This window comes from Drosophila obscura, unplaced genomic scaffold (genome assembly GCF_018151105.1).
Source record: "Drosophila obscura isolate BZ-5 IFL unplaced genomic scaffold, ASM1815110v1 contig_74, whole genome shotgun sequence".
In the NCBI taxonomy this organism is placed as follows: Eukaryota; Metazoa; Arthropoda; class Insecta; order Diptera; family Drosophilidae; genus Drosophila; species Drosophila obscura.
Genome location: NW_024542866.1, coordinates 305,210 through 330,775, shown reverse-complemented (window position 1 = coordinate 330,775; position 25,566 = coordinate 305,210). Strand labels below are relative to the sequence as shown.

Below are 25,566 nucleotides of genomic sequence, written 5' to 3'. Positions count from 1 at the left end.
ACAATTTTTCTCCTAGCTTGAGTACTTTTTGAGAAAAATGCATTAACCTTTGCCTTTCAAGCACGGTTTTCTGTATTTTTTTCAAAAAAAGAAAAATGGTCCTACTTTGAACAACGATTATAATCTTAAAATTTTGTTGTAAACTATAAAATTCTGGTTTTGAATAGCTTGATCAATTCCGAATTGAAGTGTAACAAAAGTTTTGTCAAATTCAACAACGCGATATCCAACTTTTGCAACGATCTTTCGGAAAACGAGCGACTGTGCGCCGGTTGGGTTCCCCATCTTTGGATTATGGAAATATAATGCGAAGCGCGACACATGCATTTGGTATACAAATTTTACCTTTAATATTTATTGATCGATTTAATATTTTTAGGATGGAATAATATATCGTAAGATGTACCCATTATCATATTATACAAAAATGCAATCCGATCAGAGCGATATATAGTATAGCTGCAATAGGAACAATTGGCAACAATGTGATTTTCAACTTTCAGCTCCAGTCTGCACCTCTACAATAAACGTTGGCTTGCCGTTATTTTCTGGAAGAGAAAAGGAATATTTTTAGACGCTGGGACCTTGAAAATTACACTTATATAAATAAGCCCAACCCAACCTCATTACTGCTCCCAACCCCTAGCCACACATTTTTTGTGACAGTTGCTTTCCGCTCTGTCGCCTCTCTCATCACCAGCCAAATATTCTCTCTTATTCTTTTCATACATATAATATTCAACGAAAATTATTGGCTTTCCCCCTGACTGACTAGGATCTCATGAAGAAATTTTGGTTGCCTCTGTCCCCCTTACACGAGCATGAATTTGTACCTACATGAATACATACATACATACGTACGTACACACGCATGTACATTTGTACATATGTCCATTATGGATCGCCTTAGCATAAAATGTTTTCGAAAAAATCCGAGTGATTGGATATTCATGAATGGGAAGTCAAAATGGGGTGATATGGGGATGGTGATTCTTGTGCTCCTCCAATTGAACCAGTTGTGTCTTTTGGCTGTTTCCCCTCTTAATTTTCATGAATATAAGTAGATTATTCACATATGTACTCTATGTACTCTATGTATATATGTATGTACATACTACTATATATGAACATTTCCAAACTTTCCATACTCGTACATGTGTATGCCTTAAATTTGACTGTCGAGAAACTTTTGAGCCATTTTTCAAGTTTAGTGCCTGACTCCCCGCCCACCCATCTGTTGGCCCTGTCACTGGGCCTTAAGCATGATTTACATGACTGCCACAACAAAAACTTTTAATGGCTCAATAGCAGCAGAAGCAGAAGCGACGATTACAACTGAAATTCCAAGTAAAAGGTCACGAGATCTGGAATCATTACTATCTGATTTGAAATATGAGTAAATACATATGATAGTAAGTACAATGTACGAGACTTACTTAATAGATTATTTGACCAGAGAATAATTTTTTGTGCATTATTTCCCTTTCGGGATCGATAGTTGGTACTCAAAGAGTATAGAGATAGGGGGATTTAAGGTGCCTTTGGATGCCCGTTTTTGACCCGATAAGGTACATATCGTAAATACATATAGCTACATATGTCCGTCTGTTCACCGATTAATAAAGATAAACGGGCCTATGCTCCATAAAAAAAGGCAAAACAAAACAAACTGATGATGGACCGCGATTTAGCAAGAATTTACGTACAGAAACTATTTTCCGGTCGGTCTTTTCATAATGGAAAAGTTCATTGCAACCAGATGTAAGATACTTAAGTTATGAGTACAAATAAATAAATAGATTATCATTTAGAGGTTGTCCAACCCGAACAATGCACCTTCCCAATTTGAATATATTCTTGTGTCACCAAAATAAAAGTCAAACTTCTGCCTTGCATTTGTATGACCGATTCACCTGATTTTTGCCATTAATTACACTAGTCAACACTAGAATTAGGCTGTGGCCTAAAATATAGATTCTTATAGATTTCGGGGTTTAATTTTTTTTTTAACGAATTATGGTTTTTTTTTATTGTGTAGTTTTTTTTTTAAAGAATTTTAAAAAATCTGTTATTTTTTTTTTTCAGAGATAGTGCTTCTATTTTTCACATAACTTAAAGTATCTTATATCTGGTTGCATAAAACTTTGCAGTTCTGAAAAGCTGACAAACGCAGCTATAAATTTGCTACATCTGTTATCTACATCTACAATGTATATTATACATCTTACATGTATATTCTACATCTAACATGTATATTATACATGTACCATTTATATTCTACATCTCGTCCGCTAGAGGGCGCTTGCGTAAATAACGAGGCAGAGTGTGCGAGCGAGAAAGAGAATGAGTAGCGGGTCTCTATCTGAAGGAGGCGGGGGAAACAACTGAAAATTAATTTCTTTATTCTGGCTATAATTATGATCCGATCTGATTCAGATTAGGCAATCTGGTAGATAAGGTCATTCTCTACGATACTGCGTTTTTAGTTTTATCGTATCGGAAGGGGTCGGAAGAGGGCCGGGCGAAGTTTTGAAATCAACTTAAAGCAATGTGATATCACATGAGTCTGGAAACAAAGTTTGGTTGCCCTAGCTTTTATAGTCTCTGAGATCCGGACGGACGGACGGACAGACGGACATGGCTATATCGACTCGGCTATAGAAGCTGATCAAGAATAAATATACTTTATGGGGTCGGAAAATATTCCTTCTCTTCGTTACACACATCCACTTTTACCACAAATCTAATATACCCCTTAACTCTTTTTTGATAATAATAATAAAGTACTACAAAAATTTTTAAGTCCGGAAATCTATCAGAAAAAGTCATTTTAGTTCACAGCCTAAATAAAAAGTTCAATTTTGTCGAGTAGTGTTATTGATATTTTTCTAAACTTTCCACTTCTTTGAAGAGTTTACCTTGGTGTTTGTTTATGTTTTTCCTTAAACTTTTATTAATTTTTGATTCAGCTACATTCTATTGGTTTATTGATGGGCTTTGAATCTTTTGAAAGTCTTTTTGAAGTCGAGAATTTCAATCTCAAAGTAGTGTGATGAGGAGCGGAGGTTGAGGTTTCCTCTTTCCTTTGGAGTATTTTCATTTTATTTGTTGGTTTTTTGGGTTCGCATGTTAAGTTTGTCCTAAATAACTTTTTGAATAAAGCAGGTCTCCCCGATCGGACTCCACCGAAGAGAAAGATGGGCGCAAGGAGGTGGGTAGGTGGCGATGTGGATGCACGACATGCAACTTCTTCTGTTTTGATTTATTTGATTTGCATTGTTGCTTCATTCAGGTCGAAGGGGGAATTTCCGAAAGTCCCATTTCCCCCAAGGGCCGGGATTTGTGTTTCCACCACAAGGCACGGCCCTCTTGCAGGCAGTTCCCTCGCCTCTCAACAATAATTTGACCCACTCGGAAGGACTTTTGCCCCCACCACGACAACCAAGTTAAGGGTTAAGGTACAGACTTTTAGGCAGTCCGCAACGAAAAAATGGGAGGGGGGGGTGAGCAATCTTGAAGTACTCGTAAAATTATAAGTACATAAATATTTTGAGCGAACTAAGGCCTGGATAAATTTATCATGAACTAGAAGGAACGTGTGAGTCGCTTCTCGGGACGCGACTCTACTTATACCCGTACTCAGTCAATATATACATTTTTGAGCTTATGATTTTTAGAATTTAAAAATTTAAAAAAAAATTTTACATTTTACATTTTTGCTACATCTCTTATCTACATCTACATCTAAAATGTATATTTTACATCTAACATGTAGATTATAGATGTACCATTCATATTCTACATCTCCTCCGCTAGGGGTTGTTCTCGCACTGAACGCAGCAGAATGTGCGAGCGAGAAAGAGAATGAGCAGCGTGTCTCTGGCAGGGGGAGGCGGCGGAAGCAACTGAAAATTAATTTCTTCATTCTGGCTATAATTATAATCCGATCTGATTCAGATTCGGCAATCTGATAGATATGGGCATTCTCAACGATACTGCGTTTTTAGTTTAGTCGTATCTTTAAAATTGTGCCTGCCACAGATTTTCGTCCTTTGTGGTGGCGAAAAGGGGCGGGGCGAAATTTTGAAATATACTTTTAGCAGTGTGATATCACATGAATCTGGAAACCAAAATTGGTTACCCTAACTCTTATAGTCTCTGAGATCCAGGCGCTCAATAAGACGGAGAGACAGACAGACGGACAGACAGAGATGGGCAGACAGACATGGCTATATCGACTCGGCTATTGATGCTGATCAAGAATATATATACTTTATGGGGTCGGAAACATTTCCTTCTGTGCGTTACACACATCCACTTTTACCACAAATCTAATATACCCCTTAACTCTTTTTTGAGTACGGGTATAAAAAGTTGCATATTTACGATGACCAGAAGACCTAAGGACCAGAAGCAAAATTTCCCTGGTCCGCCCTGGGCATCGAAAGCATCGCCTTGGCATGGGCTGGTGTACGGTGGTGTAGTCTGGTCTGGTTTCGGAGGAGAACGTTTGGGTGGGTCTTATTTAGTTAAAGACACTGACGAGTATACTCGTACCCACCCACGTTCGTAGTAACGAGTACACTCCCTCTCCCAATCCCACTCGCACTCGCACTACCTCTCCGACAAGACGGCAATAGAAGTTTTCAGATTTCTCATTTTGCTCAGAAAAAGTTGCTGGAAAGGACCAACTTGGCTTTGACTTTCGGTTTACGTACTGTGCCAAAAATAGTCGAAAAAGAAGGAAAATATTTTCAGTCAGCCAGAGAGACGTTTTAATTCAATTTAAAAAGAAAAAGAAAAAAAAGAAAAAAGAAACGACGCTGAGTGGTGGCGCCTAGCCGAAATCAGGTGGCAAAACTCAACAATTTTATAAATTTTATACAACTACATTGTACAACTGGAAAACGCGCATTTGATAGAAAATATTCTATTGTTAGTTTTATCCATTGTTTATATTATTCAATAAATAACGTTTCCTTTGCATATCCTGTTTAGAGATTGAATTAATTCAAATTCATTTAATCTCAAAGAATGTTGGGTAGACAACGTTAAGAGGAGGAAAAGATTGTTAATCATTTCTAAAGCGGTATTTTGTAAATCACAATCTACAAATGCATACTAATCGACAGCACATGCACAAATAAAGTGTTTTTTTTTTTGCGAAGCTTGTCCATTAAATTGGTTCAGTGAAAGTGAAAAAAGGTCATACTAAAGGAGCTACTAGTAATGTTACAAAATTTTTAATATCAATAACACAAGGGAACAAAGGTTTTGTTGATTTAGAACTGAATGTTGTTTTCAAGGTAATTGGAGACGCTGAATCCAACCCTGTACTTGGTTGTTTCCTATCAGTTCGAGTTTTCGCGATATTCCGTTTTATAAAAAATTATAAAAAACGATTAATACCTGCACTTAAAAACGCGATCTGAAGAAAAAAAATAGAGATCAGATTTGAAATCAGCGACCTCAAATTAGTAATACATTTCAATCAGTTTTCAATCAACACACTAAAAGTTCAATTTGGTTCCCTTGTGTAATCCATACATAATACTTTAATAGAGCATTAGTGTGTACATGGAAGGAATATAAATATTTTACATAAATATGTGAATATGTGAATTCAAAGCCAATCTCGTGTGATCCTGGGCTTATTCTTTTCAATAGAAACCTACTTTGATATTTCACAAATTAAATAATTCGATACGAAAATTCAATGGTTTACGAACTCGTAGGTGCGACGGTTACATTTATTGATCGTCGCTTTTCCCCCATTGAACTATCACCCAGTTCTGTACAAACTCACTCATTCATACCTGCCCTACACAATTTCTGATTTTCCCCCTTTAAAGTTTCACTTTCGCCCCGGGTCCTGCCACGCGTCCTTTTATGTGCTGGCTGGTGTGTGAAAGATACATACATACATATGTATGTATTATCGCCTAAGCGGAGAATGGAAAGCGAGGGAGACCTTATCGATGGGACACGAAGTGCGGGAGGCGGAGATGGAGACGGAGACGGGAGAGCTTTTCAAGTTGACAAGGACAAAACGCAGAGCAATTTAGATATTGATTTGGATAGTGTCTCGAAAATATGTTCTGCCTCTTATAGTAACAGCATCTCTAATAGCATCGCTCGGAAGGAGTCGACACACACACATATCAGATATCGGTGAGGGGAGGAGAGGCATCGATAAGTCAGTTGGTAATTGGCAATTATTCCTCGATTGATTCGCATTTGAGGCCGATGCAACAGTTCTGGGCGGGTGTTGCTGAATAAACTTGTTGGGGGACTTGTCCTTGGAAAGGAGAAGGAGAGCCGTCGACTTCCTTCACTGCAGAGGAACGCAGAATGGACTTTCCCTGTACAGTCTTATCGGCATATGGCAATCTTTGCTCCGAAGACAGATTAGTGTGGGTATCTGCCTCCCTCCAGTCACATCTCCCAGCTATCACTAGGAAGGCTGAGGCACTATTTGTGACACAATAATGTTGCCAGAACGCCTAGCCTTTGATCTGAAAAGTACATACATGCATACATAAATAAATATGTACATATATGTTTGTATCGCTCGCTCTCGTTGCCCCTGTCCCTATCGCTTCTGTTGTGACCAATTCGATGCATGGGCTTCTAGATTAATTTGAGAGCCTGATTAATTCGATAGCCGTTAAACGGTTTGCTTTAATCAACAACGAGCAAATAAAATAAAAATAATTGCAAACTGTTGATCATAAATTAATATGTTAAATGGGTAAAAATGGTTTTTTTTTTAAATGAAGAAAATGGGTCAACAAGGGATATTGATCAAGTGATTATTTGATTCACCATAGTTGTATTAAAACATCCGAACTCTTATTAAAAATTATCTAAAAATGTGCACAAGTATTTTCTAGGATACCAAAACAAAACATCAACATAGAAAATCTCTATTAACGATTTGTTGAACATACTTTACTCTGTCAGTAATTAACCGTATTAAACCAATTTTTTTTGCTGCGTTTACTCATACAATATACAAGTAGGAACCAATTATTCGCACTTTTTCACTAAAGATTGCCACGCTTAATTAGTTGACTTTTAGCGATACAAAAAATATGAAGGGCAGTCCGTAAAAATGTATAAAAATACTATAAAGGTGCTTTGGACTTTTCTTAATTTAAAGCAAAAGCCAATTTACACATTCTGAATAATAACAAAATAGTATTTGTGACAGAGAAAAAAGAACTCATGCCCATAGTGCACTGGCCTGTTCCTCTGTGCAATAAATAATTCGAAATGGACACACACATTTTTACACACTGACCGGGCAGTGGTGCTGGCAATGAAGCTATAAAGGGGCGTTGCCCGAAATAAATAATATTTATACAAATGAACATACATACATACATATATGTACATACATATGACTCTATAGGCCTCTTCTGAGGCCAACAAATTAAGAGTACCAGCACATTTCCCTATAATTCCATGCTGATATTAATTTCTAAGTATATTGAAAATTAACTAACTTAACCAAACTAAACTTTGACGTACATATGAACATATAACATTATTAACTTTTAAGTCTTATTGAAATCAGTGAAAATTAATTTTTCCTTTATTATAATTTCCCCTAAGAAAGAAAAGTTCTTCCAAAAAGACTCTTTTACACATTTAAAATTACATATGCTCAATCTAGGTTAACGGTATATTTTAAACTCGTATTATCCAAGAAATAAATTTCCCCTGCGAATATGCTTAACAATTAATTTATAGAAAATAATAAATACTTTTTGGTTAAATTCAAAACTATTTCTAAGAGCCATCAACGAACAACATGCTAAAATAGTCAAATTCATATAATGCCATATGTTTCCGCTGAATTTTTATTCCGTACGAACGCTGTGATTTTTTTAAATAACCTTAAAAGCGCAAAATTTAACAAAATTAACCTAAGCAACAATTCAAATTTTCAATTACAATTTCGCAGGCTCAAACTGCATTCTTCTGATAGATTGTGGCTCCAATTTTTTTTGTAAGAACTTTTGTTATTTTTATGCTTGCGGTTTTTTATTGGGAATTTAGAAAAAATGAATACCATTTGAGTACGCTATACCGTTTTTTTATTTTGAGAACTTTCAAATTTTGAAAAGCTAATGCATAATGTAACTATAAGCTATAAGCTTAAATTGAAGGTTTTTTGCGGCACTCTATAGTTTTTCAGAATTCAGAACTTATTTACGAGTTCACTATGTCAAAATTGTACATGTGTTTGTTCGGCGGGAAGTGGCGTATGTAGAAACAGGGAGGGAAGAGAATTCGATTGAAATAGAAAACTGATTACAATAAGAGCAGGGAAATATGCTGAACTATGTGAAAGTCTGCCACAGTCTCAGGCAAATCACATATGTACATATGTATGTATGTATGCTCCGACCTGAAAATATATTCAACAAAAAAAGCATAAGAGATGAAGTAGCAAATAAAAGAATGTCAGGATTGGGGGAGATGGAATGAAAAGGTATTCTGCGAATATTAGTGGAGAAGGGCGAAGGAGTAGATGGAAAATGGGGGTAAGCCAGTAGAATGAGAAATAAGAAAAGAACAGCGATAAAAGGCAAAAAAAGGGGGAGAGAAACCTGCCACAGGGACCAAAAGTGTGTGGTGTACTCGTATGTTGCGCATACGCTGTTGTTTACGCAATGTGCTCACTTCACGAGTCATCAAGAAATCGGAATCGGAAAATTGTGCCACTGCTGCCACTTGGGCGGTGTTGCTGAGTGGAAACCTTCGCCCGGATCCTTATACGCCTGTCACGTTTCTGTGCCTGCACCCTGGCAGTCCTCCCTTGGTTGCAGGGTGTCGTCCTAACTAATTTATATGTGCATATTAAATTATTCGAGCGCGGCACAAGTGTCGCGCCCGACATTATTTAATTCTCCGCCTGAATGACACCCGCACAGACACAGACACGGCGAACCATCTGTGTTAGATCTTTCAATCTGTTGTCATTAATTATTTAATTGACACTTTGCCAGTGGGAGGGAGTGGGAGTGGCAGTACCAGCAATTGGCTACCTGGGTCATTGACAGACGATGCGTCTCATGCGTCCACGAGGTATATGCGCTTTGTAGTGCAGGCTGCAACAGAATTAAATTTGATGCGTCGTTAAGCGCCACACACGGACACGATTATAAATATACCAAAACATATGCAAGTATAAATATATCTTTATAAATTTAAATTTTCAATTCATTGACAGAAACAATCTGAGGGCGATGCCTGCGCTGCCAGCACGGGTAAGAGATCAAAATTCTTGTTACGGAAACGCAAATCGAAGAAGACAGCTGTGGCAGCAGCAGCGACACCGGATGACGCCTTAAAATCGGCCGTAAATGGTGGAAAAAAGGGTGAGTTGGTACTGAGTTTGCTGCTGAAATATCCCAAAGCGGATTTGTTTTTTACCCCACGAGTATAACCCTTGGGGTCCGGCCAACGATTTCTTCTAGGGATGCATCTAGGGATGGCTGGTAATTGCGCCGTAGTCCCGTTCTGTTTGCAACTTGAGTTAGCTTTCTGTCCAGGCTATTGGGGTGCCATAGTACTCACATATTTGTATGTAGTTTGTTTGGGTAGTTGTGCTTTTTCTGCCAGTTCTCCACTGGCTGCTAAGTATGTATAAATCCGTGTGGCTGTTGTCTTTAAATACATACAATACCAAGTTGCCCGTGCATTTGGACTAGAAGCAGTTGTTTTATAGGAGGACCTTGTACTCCAGCTTAAGCGAATACCTTGGTTTGACCTTGGTTCGCCAGTCTGCGAGTTATTTGTTAAGGTTTTAAGGCCAAAGGTGTTGCTAATATATATGCTGAGTAGTGGACGCAAAGAGATGGGGCTAGTACGCTCTCCTGTGGGGCATATACGCGGCGTCTCACAACCCAAGTTCTGTTGAGGTAGGAGGTAGGACGCAAATAGCTTGTGCGTGCTTATGGCAAGTAGCAAAGATCAAATTTTAGAGAAAAGCTTTAGATACTATATACCTAGACAGAGAGCCAAGCAGTGTTCTCGCTTCTCGTACCATGTTTTTTTCGGATACCGAATCGGTGTGTTGGCACCACATACATACGAGTATATCCTTTCTCGTAAGATGAGGGACAATGCGCAGGTGGGGAGGAAAAGTTTCTGGTACCTATGATAGGCGCCAGCAGATCATAGCAGACTTAATGGTCTGTGTGATGATAGTTTAGTATGGTGTTTTCTGGCTTTAGTTGTACACTTTTTTGGCTAAGGCCCCAGTTTTGGAGCATACTGTAGCTACTGAGTGTTGGATATCTCCCTCATTATCGGGGCACCACCGTTGGTAAGCAGAGCTGGTAGAAGAGCACACCACAGCTACTGAATTGGCAGTTTCATAGAGGTCAGTAGAGTGCATCGGGTTTTGTTTGGTATCATTGAGAATGTGCGATACCATTCGACAATGCTCTTCCTTGTACATATATTTAAAATGTATAATGTATATATATGTATATGTATAATGTATATAATATATGCTAAAATATGAATGTGTATCACATTTATAATTACCATATTCAGATGATAGGAACTCCCTTATTTTACTCCCACATTGTACACAGATCTATGGCCTGTTTTCCAGTCACTTATGCCATGCTGATTGCCAACTGAAACCTTACACCCACTACTTGCCATTTAATCACTCTATCCACGCCCTTAAGTCGTGAATGTTTTATCTAATTCGCCTTCCCAAAGACTTCCCTAATATTTTTTTTAATATTTTTGTATCGCCTTCCAGCTGGGTCCGCAACGCAGCCATCAATTAAGTGCGTGCTCGTCGGAGACGGAGCTGTGGGCAAAACCAACTTGATATTGTCATATCTGGAGAACCGCTTCAATCCGGAGCACATACCAACGGCCTCTGATATTTATAATGGTAAGTTTAGCTCGTATTTCGAAGGTTTCAGGTCTCCAAGGGTAGGGGGCGCCGGTGTTGACTGCGCTTTTCAACAGGTTTATTCGCCCGCCCCACCCTTTTCGATTAGGGTGAGTCAAGGACCCGCTGACTGGCGAGGCGAGCGCCTGTCGCCCTGCCACTCGCCTTCCTGGGTTCGGATTGGTTTTAGTTTTGGGTTTGGGTTTTGGTTGGGCTGCCTGGCTGGTATATGAATTTTTTATTTTGTTGAAAACCAATTTGTGAACTCTTTACTGAGTTTTCCCCGTGTGAAAGAGATGTGCAGCATTCGCCCAGGGGGATGGAGTGAGAGTGGGAGCGGTAGCGGTAGCGGTAGCGGGGGAAAGGCACAGCTGCCGGAAACAGGCAAGAAGGATGTTCAGCTGCTTCTGGGTGTGGGTTTGGGTGTGGGCCAACATCCTCGAGAGCCATCTTTTGACTTTCACTGCTTCCGCATTGTGAGACTCTTTTTTATGCACATATGTATGAGGTACATACATATGTATGTACGGCTTTGTGTGTGCGTTATGCTATTCACTAATTTTAATGAACGGAAAATTGAAATTTGCGGCTATTCAACTGAAGGGCAGGCAAAATGTAAAAAGTTGACTTTGCTCTGCCTGGCAGATGCAGATGCAGATACAGATGTACCCGTATTCCCCTTCGGTCGATGTCGCTTTTGGGTAGCTGCAGTGCATTTGATTTAATTATGCTTCTCCACGAATGACATGACCCGTCCGCCCTGGCACTGGCTCTGACTCTGGCTCTTGTCTTTTCATCCCATCCCTTGGGTTTGATGCCATTAAAATGGTGCATTCATTTGCACTTCTTAACCTGTTTTTTTTTTTTTTTTTTGAAATTAATTTTAGGTCGTCTACTCATGTATAATGCCGCTTTCTTCATTCAGTCAAAATCTTTTTAAAGTTTAATTCATTGAGAATTTGAGAATTTTGCACATACTCGTAGTTAGGAAAAGAACTTGCCTGGTTCTCGGATAAAATGGCCAAGTGGAAAATGTGTCTGCTTTTATTGGAGCCTAATTGTCTAATTGAATAATATGGTGCCTCCTGCACCACATGGGATCAAAAATCCCATTCAACTAAACCCAGTGCCAGCCCCAGTCGCAGTCGCCCCCGGCACTTGGGCTTGGTTCTAGTAATGCCAGAATTGCTAAATTCTTTGTTTGTTTCTGCCTTTTTTTCTAAGAGCGAGGGCCAGGCAAAATGCCTGTATTTGAAAAATTGTATTTGGCCAAATGCCTGGGATGACATCTGCTGTCTCCATCCCTCCACTGAGCAGAGAAGAGCAGAGCAACGCCTGTCTTCTCCTGCCTTTTGTTGGGGATGAAATTACGCATACGCCGCGTGCTCCTGCTCCACTTTCCCTCCTCCTCGCTGCGACTCAGCCACTCAGCGGCAGCAATTGGGCTGCTGTTGCAAGCCGGGGCTAACAAGCTTTCAACTCAAGGTAACATTCCTTGAAATCCAGTGTGAATTTGAGAAAGAATGTGTGCTTCCGTTTCCTGTTCCCTTTCCTTTCCTTTCCTTTCCTTTCCCTTCTCTCCCTCAGTCATTTTTCTGAGAAGAAAAGAAATGCCATTTGGGCCGGGCCAGGCCAGGCCAGGCGCAAAGACTTCGGCATAGTTTGGCCATTGGATATACATATAAGTTTCGGCATGCTGCATGTAAGTAGACTTAGTAGTTCCATCTAATTAGGGGCAGAGTTGGTGTGGATGGAGCGGGGGGATGGAGAGGCGTATTGACTTGCAAATATTTGAATATGTTTAGCAAGTGAAAGGGGCAAAAATGGGGATGGATGCTTGAAAAGCCAGTCGTAGCCCGTAGTCCGTAGTCCGTAGTCCGTAGTCCGTAGTCCGTAGCCCGTAACCCATATATTTCAATTGTGAAGGGAAGAAAGAAAAGGCTGTCCGACTGACAGTCTGTTTGATAGAATTAGGTATGAATGGGAATGGGAATCATTTGGATCTGTGGAAAGACCCTCTGGGGCTAGCTGACTTTTTAGCCCCCAATTACACAGTTGCTCACTTTCCGTGCACACAATCACTCGCACACATGGATCCATGACATCCAAGGAACCGCTGGCGTTACTTATTCCTTTGTCCTGGCCTCCTCCATTGTCTCGCCAGCCACTTCCCCATTCCTTTCTCCTTTTCCTTGATCTTCTTACTCAGTTTTCTTTTCGTACCAATGCAGGGAGAGATTCCGCACTTTCCGCATTTATTTCTGATCAGTAATATGATCGTGGAGACAACGAGGAGGAGTACTAGTAGCATTTAATATTCCAGCCATTGCACGGTACAGAGAACAAGCTCAATGGTTTCCCATTGGCCTTACTCGTATTGCTGCTATGCTGCTATGCTGCCTTGTAGCCAGCAGGAATCTGCACTAAGTTCCGAATAGATGTAGATATTCAGCGGGCAGAGTTCGTAGTACCTACACTCGCTACTCGCCGCTCTGTTATCCCCTCTTTGTTTGTGATGGCCTTCGCGGAAAGCGATTTTCAGCTGAGATGGCAAACAGTTTTCCATTGTGGCAGTGCCTGAGTGGCTGGGTGCCTCGGTGCCTCGGTGCCTCAGTGCCTCTGTGAACGAGCGAGCAAGTGAGTGGCAAATGGGGGGAAACAGCATTCAATGCTTTGTGTGTGCTGTGAGGGTGTTCCGGCATTGATTTTCACTTTTACTTTTTCAAAAATATTTCTCCTCGCCAAGGGGTACTACGATTGGTGGTGGCAGGAGCTCAGCTACAACGTCGTACAAAGGAAGGAGAAGAGGGACAGCACAGCACCGCAGTTCAACAGCAACATCAACATAAAGTCAAGTCGGGCGGAATAGGATGGAATAGTGTGGGATGTGCTTGGTGGTGGGTGGGGGTCTACCGGGTCTACCCGAAATGTATTCATGAGTTTTATGCGGCGCACAAATTAAATTTATTTTACATGAGACCCAGCCCCATGGCTCTGGCGACCGTTGCTGCCTGGTGCTGCCTGATGTTTCGCCTGCTGCATGCAACATGAAGCATGCAGCATGCTGATTAAAAAATCACAGCACAAGCCAGGCACCGGCATCCAGCTTTGTTTACACAGAGCACGCAGTTGGAGGAGGTTGCAGCGACAGCGACAGCAGTGCCAGTGCCTGTGCCAGTGCCAGTCCCAGTGCTAGCAGCAGTTGCATTGAATAAAAGGCAGCCATGATTATCTTTTAGATAGGACGAGGTCAGATTTTGCCGTGGGCCAAAATAATCCGAAAACCTCCCATCCCCCCATCCCCCCATCCTCCCTTTCTCCATCCTACACCCTCCACTCTTCACTATCGCCACTCATCAAACAAATGTATGTACATACGAGTATGAACATATGTACCTTCCACTCGTTCAACTCATTTTCGCTACCGCTTAAATATGAATGTTCGTTCCACGGCTGAACGGCTGCAGGAAAGCGCCGAGCTCCACCAATTCGGTGGCCAGATTTCCATATGTATTTCCCACCTGCTTCTATGCCCAAACTCACTCCTACCGAGGGGTTGATAGGTCGCATTTTTAGAAAAAACAGTTGCCTCAACTCAATGGAATTAATGGCAGTCAGTTAGATCTGGGGGGTTTGCCTTAGTCAGACTCTGTTCAAAACTACGCAAACCACGAAGAAAAATATTCGGTGTTCCCGAAACACCGCAAAAGCAGCCCTTGAAATCTCTTGTTGATGTTTTAAAGTTCTGAAAATTTCCCGTTAAATTGATGTATGTATAATATACATTGTATATGCATATTTCTATAAAAAATCAGATGTATTTTTTTTTGTTTATTGACAATGATTCTTGAAAGCACCAATTAATAACCGGACTTCTTAGCAGCTATTAATATCAGAGCTCTGAAGTTGCTTGATGTATCTGTATCTGGAAGTTCCAGACGTGCGTTTTGCCTAAATGAACCATATTAATATCATCCAAAAACACGAGAACCGGGCTCTGCATGCCAGAAACCTTTGGGCAACAGACATGTGAATATATTCTTCGGAAATGTCCATAGCGCGGAATACGCGCCGATCATGTTGTCCGTCATGCACAACCTTCCGTCTGCTTCAATGGATTTCTAGTCCTATTTCCAGATTTGAAAATGGCAAAAGACAAGGTCGAACCAATGCAACCCAACTAACACAGGAACTTGGCCCAATATCCATTGATTTAGAAGTTTAAAATGTTCCTCAATTGTCGATGAAGAACTGAGTTTGCAAACCGAAAGGCTCTTGGGATAGTTGCACGCCATTTCCACTCCCCAACAGGTAGGCTAAAAGACTTATGTATGAATCAGTCTAACCATTGTAGAGTTGGAAAAATGTGAAACGAATGGAAGGAATGCCATGAAAAACTAAGTCAGTCGGCCTTGCAACTGGCGGCGCAAACACAATGGCTGGATCGTAAATAGACTTAGTGGGGATACCAGCTTATTTCATTTCGAATGTGCACCCCCATTCCTTGCACCTATTTTATGTGCAGGCTACTCATGCGAAAAACTGCCATCGGACATTGAATTGAGTCCCAAGAGAATTCCAGGAATTCTGAAAGGTAAAACCCCATAAAGATGTGGGAATAGCCAGGACAATATGGCTGTCGTTTGAAAAGTGATTGAGAGAATTCCTGAGCAAAGGAAATATATTTCTTGGCTGAGTCCATTGAAGTTAATAGCATAAAGCCAAAAGCAGTAGCCAACGTATTGATGAAACGGTAAATAAAAACATATCAATGTCGCTTAAATGTCTGCATACTACTCGTAGCAATTTGCTAGAATTGTTCACTTGGAGTAAGGTGAGCAGTATCTGTATCTCCCCTCGTAGGGCATGTTTGTGATATTTCCTTTTATTCAGATAGACCTCTGCCACAGTGACCTTTCTTTTGTTTCAATTCTGAGGGCAAAGCATTGAAGATGCATATTGAGACTCCCTATTAAGAATGGATGGTGTTGGAGAGTGCAGAGTGCAGAGTGCAGAGGGCACCATTACAGCTGACCTCTCGCTTTGTACCGAGAGAAGAGTGATTACAATTACAAGTTAAACTTCACTGCATACATATGTACATAATAGGATTTAGTTTTGTAATCTGATATATTTGTTAGTTCTGCGTTGGCCAAAAGCCGTTTGCTGAGGGGAGTGCAGAGGCTAGGAACGTGGAGCTGTCTGAGACACGGATACAGGAATTTGAACACAAATTAATTGTAAAATTGTTGGCATTTCCAACACTGATCTGTGTGTGTGTGTGTGTGTGTATTTGGGTTTAAGAACCACCTGGATGTGGTTGTGGGTGTGGACATCCGTCTGTCTACACTGGCATCCCAAAAATGTGCACTTGCGTGGAGGGACAAAGGATGGATAGGAGGGACAGCCTTGGCCGAGCATAAGCATTTTAAAATAAATTGAATTCCAGCAGCAAAATTCAATCGGAGCGTGCGGGGCAGCACGGGCAGCCTGTCTAGAAATTTACATATTTTGCAATTAAATTGAACCTGCAATGCGACCGAAACCGAAACCGAAACCGACACCGAAACCCAACCAAACCAAACGAACCCAAAGTGGGCTCACACACTGATTGATTCATTTGGCAAATATACAGGTAACAAAGCAGAAACAAGTACGAATGCTGTGGTCGACATTCCGACCATGAGAGTTCTGCTGCCTTGGCCCATTGTGGAATTTTTACTGCCAAAGAGATTTTTACGCCATGATATTTTGTGAATTAGTTGAAAATACATACATGTATGTGTATGTATATAAATGTACAATCAATTGAAAGAGGCGTTCCATCGCCCATCTCCTGACTCATTTCCCTGATCTGATCTGATCTGATATGATCTGATGCTGATACCTACTGATCAATATATGTAACTTAATACCTAAGCCCAACGAATACCAGATATTATGTAAGCATGAACACTTGTAATTCCCGCTCATTGTCTCCCTTTAGCCGATGTTAATGTGAACGAAAGTCCTGTGCATTTGACCCTCTGTGATACCGCCGGTCAGGACACGTTAGATCCGTTGCGCGAGCTCTGCTACCCGGACAGCGACGTCTTTCTGCTATGCTTTTCGGTAGTAAAGCCAGAAACTTTCCGTGCCATCAAATCGAAGTGGGCCCCGAAGTTCACCAAGGCCAAGGCGGCCTTGATTCTTGTGGGAACCCAAGCCGATCTACGCGGAAATCTGAATGTCTTGAACAAACTTCAGGTGAGTCGCACTGCATTTTTCTTTGGATTTCATTTAATTTTGTTACTCTGCGGAGCTGTCCGTGTTTCTGCTTCTATGTAGCCTTTTCAACATAATTTATCTGCCGTTTTTGCGATTCAAATATTTATGAAAATCTTATTTGATTTAATCTGCTCCCAGCTAACTTTATTTTGCTCATTCTCCTTTTTATTTCCGCTCTGCAGACAAACGGCGAGAAAGCAATTTCATATGCAGACGCCTGGGATTTGGCAACAACAATTGGCGCAAAATACATTGAGACATCGTCGGCTACACAGGTGAGTCCATCTCTCGCCATCTCCTGGGAAGCGGGCCACAGAAAAGGCAAAAGGAAAAAAATTAATTTCTCTGGTTCTGTTTTCCACAATGAATCCATTGGGGTTGCCTCGTTTAAGCACTTAAAAAATACGTCTTAATCAAATAGTCAAGTGTTTGGACATACATGCATACATACATATGGCACACACTCATACTAGGTAGTATCGGGGATGGATTTGCTTTGCCGTTACATGCTTAATCGGAAACTGCACAAACCACAAGACTGCAGAGTATCAGCTGAAAAAAAACCGCTTGATTCCATAGACGGAAAGGAGGCTGCACAATGCGAGATTCTCGGTGGTGTCATCTCTTTGAGTTGCCTTGTCATAGTCACCCACCCACTTGCACAAGAATGTACAATTGTGTGGTTTTCGGTGCAAGGAAAGAGCGGGCCAGAGAGCGGGGGAACGCTTCCTTCTGGTCGGGTACAAAAATATTGCGGTGACACCCTTGTTTGCCCCAACACTTCCGAATGAATGCCTTTGCCCACTGTCACTGCGGCCGCCGAACCTGTCAGCGGGGTATTGCACTCTTTGCATATTTCCCTAAAGGCAGCAAATCTTGCCTGCCCCCACTTCAGGTGACTGACTCTTCACCGGGCGCCACTCCAAAAGGTGACGAAGATGAATCGATGGCAACAAATTATAAGCGGTTGCTACCAGATGTTGATGTTGATGTTGATGATGATGATGATAATGATAATGAGGACAGCGACAATTTGTTTCGAAAGTGCTTTGACAGTTGACTGAAAGTAAGACGTTGGCTCGCATATGTATGTATGTATGTATGTGCGTACATACGCGCTTATAGATGGATCAAGTTGCAAGTGGCTCACCCGGCAGAGGCGTCTAATAACACCATGTAACAAACTGACGGACATTCCCTTATCGGGAACGAAACTGATGTTTGCTGATAAGTTTGTGGCTCCAAAAAATGTTAAATAAAATGAATTCGTTTTTAAACCCGTTATTCGAAGAGTTTCGAATATATATGTACGAGTATTAGTTAGTATATTAGTTGAATGGTGAATATGGAAATCTGTAAAATCCTGTGACATACATACATACTTACTCGTATATTCCAAAATTTCAATTTGGAAGCGTCCTTCCGCCCTATTGGGCTGCGTTCTGCGTAACAAGCCTCTCCCTGTTGTCACTTGGGACACTTGATTCTGCAGCAATTTGACGTCGACGTGCTAATAAACCGTCAGAGGGCGTGTACATTCGTACATAAGCCGGTTTCGAGCTGCAGTTCTGAAAGCTAGAAATACCAACTGGCAGCTCGAAAGTATTCGAATGCTTATTGGGAGTTAATAAGTCTCATAAATTGTCACAAAATCTCTAAATCATTGCCAGATATTTTATGATTTGCGTATTTATAATAAACTTGTATTTGTTCTCTTCCACAGGAAAAAGTCAAGGATGTGTTCGATACGGCCATTTGGGAGGGCCTTGTGCCTACCACGCTGCCGCCCACGCCTTCCTTCTGGCGGAAACTGTTCTGTTTGGCCTAAAACAAGAAGCTTAGCAATTAAATACATTATTTATATTTATCCGTTAGCACATAGGAGTACTACACACATAATAATAGGTTTTTATTACTAGCAGTGCATACATATGTACATACATGTATTTATGTATGTACGATTTTCGTTTAGCAGTGCTCTCAATATTTTGCATGCACACAGACTGATCTACAAATAAATAAAATACATTTTAAAAATAATAGAATGTCCAATGACATTTATAATAATAAAAATCGCTAGAGTTGGTCTCCGCCAAGTCATGGACTGCATATTTTTAAAGAGTCTTAACGGAATACCAATAATCAACTTAATAGATTTGTTATCATGTTTGAGTAGTCTTACCCTCCTTTTTTTCTTAACTATTATTTAAAGTTGTTAGTCTTTAAACTACTCGTATTTAAACTACTGCTTATATCATACACCATTCCATCCATTTAAGCATTCGAATTTTAAGGAAAATATTACAAATTTTGTATGCTGAAAGTCACATTAAAGGTGAAAAAAAAAAAAACAGAAGTCCTCAGAGCTCGTATTTTGTATTCAAAGTCCAGATCGGATGGGAATGGGAATTTAGGTTCTGTGCTCGGCTGATGCTATCTCGCAGTACCCGTAATTTGGTTGCCTAATGCCATAGGTGCCAGCAAAAATAATAATAAATACGAGAGTTCGTATGTACAGTGCGAGGACGGCAGGGGGGCAAACTGACGAGCGGCCCAAGAGCAAAATCAACAAAAACAACATTAGCGTTCAGGTAAAGTTTCGACTCTCGACTCTCCGCAAAGCAAACATAGCCACATCAAACACACACGCACACGCACATCACACTCACACTCACACTCACACATACAACAGCATCCGAAGGAAAAGTTGGAGGCAAACTGGCGGCATAACTTGTGAAGTTTTCATACCCAACACAAGCAGGGTGCGTGGTATATGGTGTACACTGTACTGCTATTCCCTCGGAGTACTGAAATCGACAAAATTGAATACATATGTACACATAGCGATACCTGAACTAATATATTCTTCAAAAACTGTATTCATAAATACATATGTACATGCCATATGTATGGATCTGTTCAGAACCATCGCATATGGTTCTTTTTTATTGGCTACAATAACTCAGGATTCATTTTATCACATCACATCGGACTAGACTGTGCTGCACCACATCAATCTTATCCATCTGATCCTATTTTGTGATCATCATTAAGCAGATAGCTGGAACATTAAACTACGTCGAGCGTTTGTGAGTGTATTTCTGGTGGCTTTCTCATGGCACTATTAGAAAGATGAGTTCCTTTAATTATGAAATACACTCCTAAAACAGATAAACAAATATCTGCGATTTTTAGCCTAAAAGAGAAATTTCAAGCTATTGCGGATTAGCTAGATTAGATGTCGCACAGCGGGGCCTCGCACAGTCGGCCCTCGCATGGCAACATAGACCGAATCTACGTCTAAATTCCTCGCTTATTCGCTGCCTCGCGCTTTCAGGGCGGCTAAGAATTCAGAAGAATTTTCTTCTACGCCCAAGACCAGTAAAACAAGCGACGACAACTTACACATAAGACCTAAGCTTACTGCACCGCAAAATTAAGAATAAGGAAAGCTGATGAAAGCATTTATCAGCGGGGCAATGTCCTCTGAGGTCCGGTTAGAGTTAGAGGCCCGAGAGAAGCAGAATATACTACCAGGGAGGCTGGATCGACATTCTTGAAAGCAACTCTGCTTTCGGGTTTTCGGGTAGTACCCTCCGGGTCGCTCTACCATTAAAAAAAAAACTTTTGTTTCCTCCTGACAGATGCAGTATGTACATGACCACTGTATGTAAATATGTATGTGTAGTCACACGCAGTCACAGCACTGCCAGAAGCAGCGCCGAATGCCCCAGGCGGTATGCAACAGTTTTTGGAGAGTCGGACATAGAACAGAAATTGGTATGACGGCCTTGCAGAGAAGATGCTTTTGTGTTTGGTTTATTAGACCAACAGGCAGGGAAAGCAGATGATATTCAAAAAATCATAATAAATCAATGGGGGAGTGGAGCCAGCAGCAGTGGGCGATATCATGTTGGGGCTGTCATGCTGGAATTTATAGCTACTTACAAGCACCCAACTTGGACATACGTGTAGGTGAGAGTGTGGGTGATTGTGTTCTGTGTAAGTGCGAGCTATGGCAATAAATAAACAATTTATTAGACAAATATTCTGGGGCCGGAAAAGGGAAGAAATTTCGTAGAAATTACACAGACCCAGCCTTCATTGCATAGCCCATAGATTGTAGTTGGCATATGAGCCTGCTAATGAGGTGATGCATATCTTTAAGGCCTCGTCTGCGTGGTGTGAAATGAGTTGGATCCTGCTTGTCTAAAGGTAGAGGTTGCAGGAGTTAACTGCGGAGAATATTAGAATATTATCAATATATGTATGCATGTCCCATATGAATGTACATATGAGCAAGCTGGATAAATTAAAAAAGGCCCCCCGCATTGCACAAAACGAAATTCAATTCAACTTTTGAAAGGAAAAATGTGGCATGCAACCTTCGACCGTAAAGCTGTTGAACGATTCCCCCTTTTTTGGAAACTCTATCGCTTTCCCTCACCGATTTTTTCGGTACGTGCCAATAAAGACTTGGCCGAGGCACGCGGCTGTTTATGTGGCTCATTCACGCGCAAAGAATGTGGACCACATCCGTATCTACGTGGGTGTGCGAATATGTACATGTGTGTGAATGTATAATTTACTCAGAAATAGATACAGATACACACGCTTAGTAGACACGCTACTTGAACCCTTGATTGGGCCTGGCGAGGGTCGCTGGGTCTCTTGGTCTCTTGGTCTCTTGGTCTCTCGGTCTTTCTGTCCTCCGGTCTCTGGTGCGCTCTTGCTTGTTTCAGCCATTGTTCGACTCCTAGCCGTTAGCAGAAAGCTCTTCCGAGGCTAAAACTTATAATCATGGCATCATCAACAAAATTATCGTTTTGCCACAGACAGCACATGTGGATGGGATGCGAAAGGTAGGGAGGGAAGCGGAGAGGCCAGGTCAAAGGTGTGCGATGTGAGGGAGGGGTGTGTACCCACATGTATGTATGTGTGTATGTACATATATACAACCACAGATACACTCACCATTTAAGAGCATAAAAGCGAAACGTGCTTGAAATGTGAATTACTCTCGCCCGTAAACTCTCTCTCGCACACGCACACAGCAAGCGAAACAAGGCAGAGAATACTCTTTTGTGTACATTTATACAACGCATTGTGCGGTCTTCAAGTAACGTAGTCTGTGTGTGCGCGCTTGACTGAGTGTTCGTGTGTGTGTGTGTGTGTGTGCCAGTTGATTCTTTGGTGCTCTTTGGCTCTATTTTGGCTCATAACTTTTACTATTTTTCGCGATCCAAAGAAAATGTACTCGACTTTCTGTTTTGTTTTGGGTGTTTTACTCTCCTCGTCTTTATTGACTAGAGCTTTACCATCTCAATGGGAGGGGGGTGGGTGGTAAGGAAGGCCATGCAACCTTCTATACCTTTTTCTTATATTTTTATCCACATATTGGTATGGCCGGGTTCACGTCTGTAGTTATATGAATGTTTAGAAGTTTGTATGTATTTTAGGCACCGGGAATATCAAAATCCGCACGGATGAATTTCCGTGAAAGGCACATAACAAATATACCGATATATTAGGAGGAAAGAGCACCTGAGGCACGGGCAGAGGTGGGTGCGACTACAACTACTCTATTTAGCTTCAGCTACGCCGAAAATTAGCCAACAAGCTAATTGCAATTTAACGAATTATTATTTGCCCACATTTCGACAAAAGCCGACATCAATTATAGCAGAACACGATCACCCCTTACATTTTCTTATTTATTGTACATATGTACGAGGAGACTCTTAAGAGGAACAAACATTTCTATTTGATCAACGTTAAAAATGTACAAATAGAACATGAAATATTCCAATAGCTTTGAAATAATGAGCCGAATCAGAGCCAGAGGTAATTTTATTCTTCATGCATTTATTCGATTATTCAAGCTCATTTATCTGTCACATCTGTATCTGTATCTGTCTTTATTGCCTCGACAGCCTTCCACCTCTGGTTCTGATTCCGATTCCAATTCCAATTCCAGTTTCCGTTCAAAATTGTTCCTGTTGGACTATGGTCCTATAAGCCCACTACTCGTTTAATGCTATTCCAAGCCCACTTCACCTTTCGTTCGGGGAATAAATCAATGAATCAACTCAAAATTGACTGCAAATTTATTCAGCGACTGGCCTCTGTTCCCGATCCCAATTTCATTGGCAGATGAATGCTACGGCAGATGACGAGTTAATCAATACGAGACCCCACATACCCTGGAACGGATGGCCGACTGAAGGGACTGACTGGAAGTGCATCCAACTTTGGACGGTAAATTGTATTTTAAATTTTTATTTTAAAAGCAGCATTACAGGTAAAGGTTGAAAATAGATTTCAATTAAAACTGTATGGTGAAAAAAATTGTAAACTTTTGGCATTTCTTAAGCTTTGACCAGCAGAACCCTGGGAATATTTAATAGCTTCAACGATGGAAACATATGCAAGAAATAATAGAGATTTGGATTTAAAATATTATTAATTTAATGTAGACTAACCTCCGCCTAAAGTAAAACAATATTAGCCCAAGAGCTTTCCGGAAGGCAGAGCCTGAGGTATTTTCAGTACAATCTACCCATTCCACATTGGGCCAGAAAGCCAAAATTTTGGCATAAATTCGAAAAATTAAGTTACAGAATTGAAACTAGGTACAGTTAATTCTAGTGATATGTATAAAAACTGAGATACATTTCAAACCGTTCCGACCACGCCCACTGCTACCGCCCATTTAAGGTGATGTTTTTACTAGTTGTTTTTGTTGAGTGATACATTATTATTTACGTGATTATTCTTGGGGCAAAAATACGTCTTCAGCTTGTAAAATATCAAGCTTGAGTTAATGCAAGCATTTGTATTGCTATCAATCCAAATATTGAGTAACGTTTCATAAAAAAGTTCAACATAACCTACAAGATGAAAATACCCGTTAAAGTATTACGGTCGCACACGTTCGCAAATAATTTAATAGACATTAGTAAATATACACTTTCTACTTTAATTTGATTTGGTTCGATTTTGCCGCTAGCTGCCGCGGTATTAGTTGTTAGCCACAATAGACAGGAAAGTTGGTTAAGTTTTGTCTAATTTTCGAAGGCCCAAATTAATACGCAATCAAACTAATACATATGAACAAAATCTTTTTTTATAAACAAATTTTACATGCCCCGGCCTTTCTGGTCCTTCTGGTTCTTAAAATTTAAAAAAATTACAAGCTCACAAAGTCAAGAAAGAGATTCACGCTTTTCGTATACCAACTCGTAATTAACTGAGCATCTGACTTTGATGGGCTGCAAAAAACTCAGTGCAGCATTAAAATCAAAAGTATGCATCCATTTTTTCTAGAAAAGGTACTATGAACGCACTATGAAAATGTACCTTTAAAATAAGATTTTGTTTCTAATAATTTTTCGAATTTATGCCAAAATATCGGCTGCCTGGCCCAATGTGCATTCATTGAACACAGATCGAACTGCAGAGAGATGTCAGGCATTCAAATGCAAATTAGTTATTTATATATTTTCAATGTTCCTATTTAGTTTATTTGCGACTGCATGTACATATTTACGTACATATGTATGTACATATGCATGTATATATGTATGTATGTACATATGCATGTATATATGTATGTACATGTTTATGTACATATGTATGTGCGTACATGTATGTACATGTGAGTACGTGCGAAGCGAGAGACCGAATGTCGAGCGAGCTGATAAAGTTAATTGAATGCAAAGTGGAACGTGGAACGTGGAAACTGCACCCTCCGCCACCCACTCAAGAGATTGAAATGCACAAACGGAGAGATCTGGAAAAACAAACACAGTCGCAGATGGGCAGCAGAACTCGGCTGAGTAGCAGCGTAGCAGCGAGGTCAGGGCTCCGGCTCCCCAGAAGTGGATTGGATGACCAGCCAGGCACACATTGAAAAGTTATGAGCAGGAAATGAAACGGAAGCTGACAATATTGCCCCACAGCGGAGCGGATGATGGTGCATGCAGTGAGGAAAAACCTACCAGCAATCCACCTGTTAGTCTGTCCGTCCGTCCAATCTGCCAGTGTGATTAACTGAATATTAACTAGCACGAGCACGTATTGAACTTTCGAATATAAATTGGCAAAACATTTTATTCCGAGGGCTGTTAGCGACAACTGTTTAAAAAAAAAACTGTAGAAATCGGGGTAGAGCCCACATAGCAGAGAGAGAGAGACTCGTCAATGAGTAACGCACATTTGAGCAGAAGATTCCCTTTCCATCGTTCCACTAGGAATTTTTTTCCCAAACATAAAGTTCTCACTTCCCTTTCCTTTAGGTATGGGCAGAATTACATCGTATGTACTATGTACATACATGTTGAGCTAGCCAGCTTTTCCACTAGCTGTTACAA

At 40.7% G+C, this 25,566-nt stretch overlaps 1 protein-coding gene across 1 annotated transcript in view; it reads left to right on the top strand.

The window, feature by feature from the left end:
- LOC111075847 overlaps window positions 1-19,544 on the top strand; it is an 81,181-nt gene extending 61,637 nt beyond the window's left edge. Inside the window, exons 4-8 of the mRNA XM_041595661.1 lie at window positions 9,242-9,389; window positions 10,790-10,927; window positions 16,914-17,173; window positions 17,377-17,469; window positions 18,918-19,544. Coding sequence (XP_041451595.1) covers window positions 9,242-9,389; window positions 10,790-10,927; window positions 16,914-17,173; window positions 17,377-17,469; window positions 18,918-19,022 — 744 coding nt within the window. The 3' untranslated portion in view covers window positions 19,023-19,544. The remainder of the gene's footprint in view (window positions 1-9,241; window positions 9,390-10,789; window positions 10,928-16,913; window positions 17,174-17,376; window positions 17,470-18,917) is intronic.
- The last annotated feature ends 6,022 nt before the right edge of the window (window positions 19,545-25,566 follow it).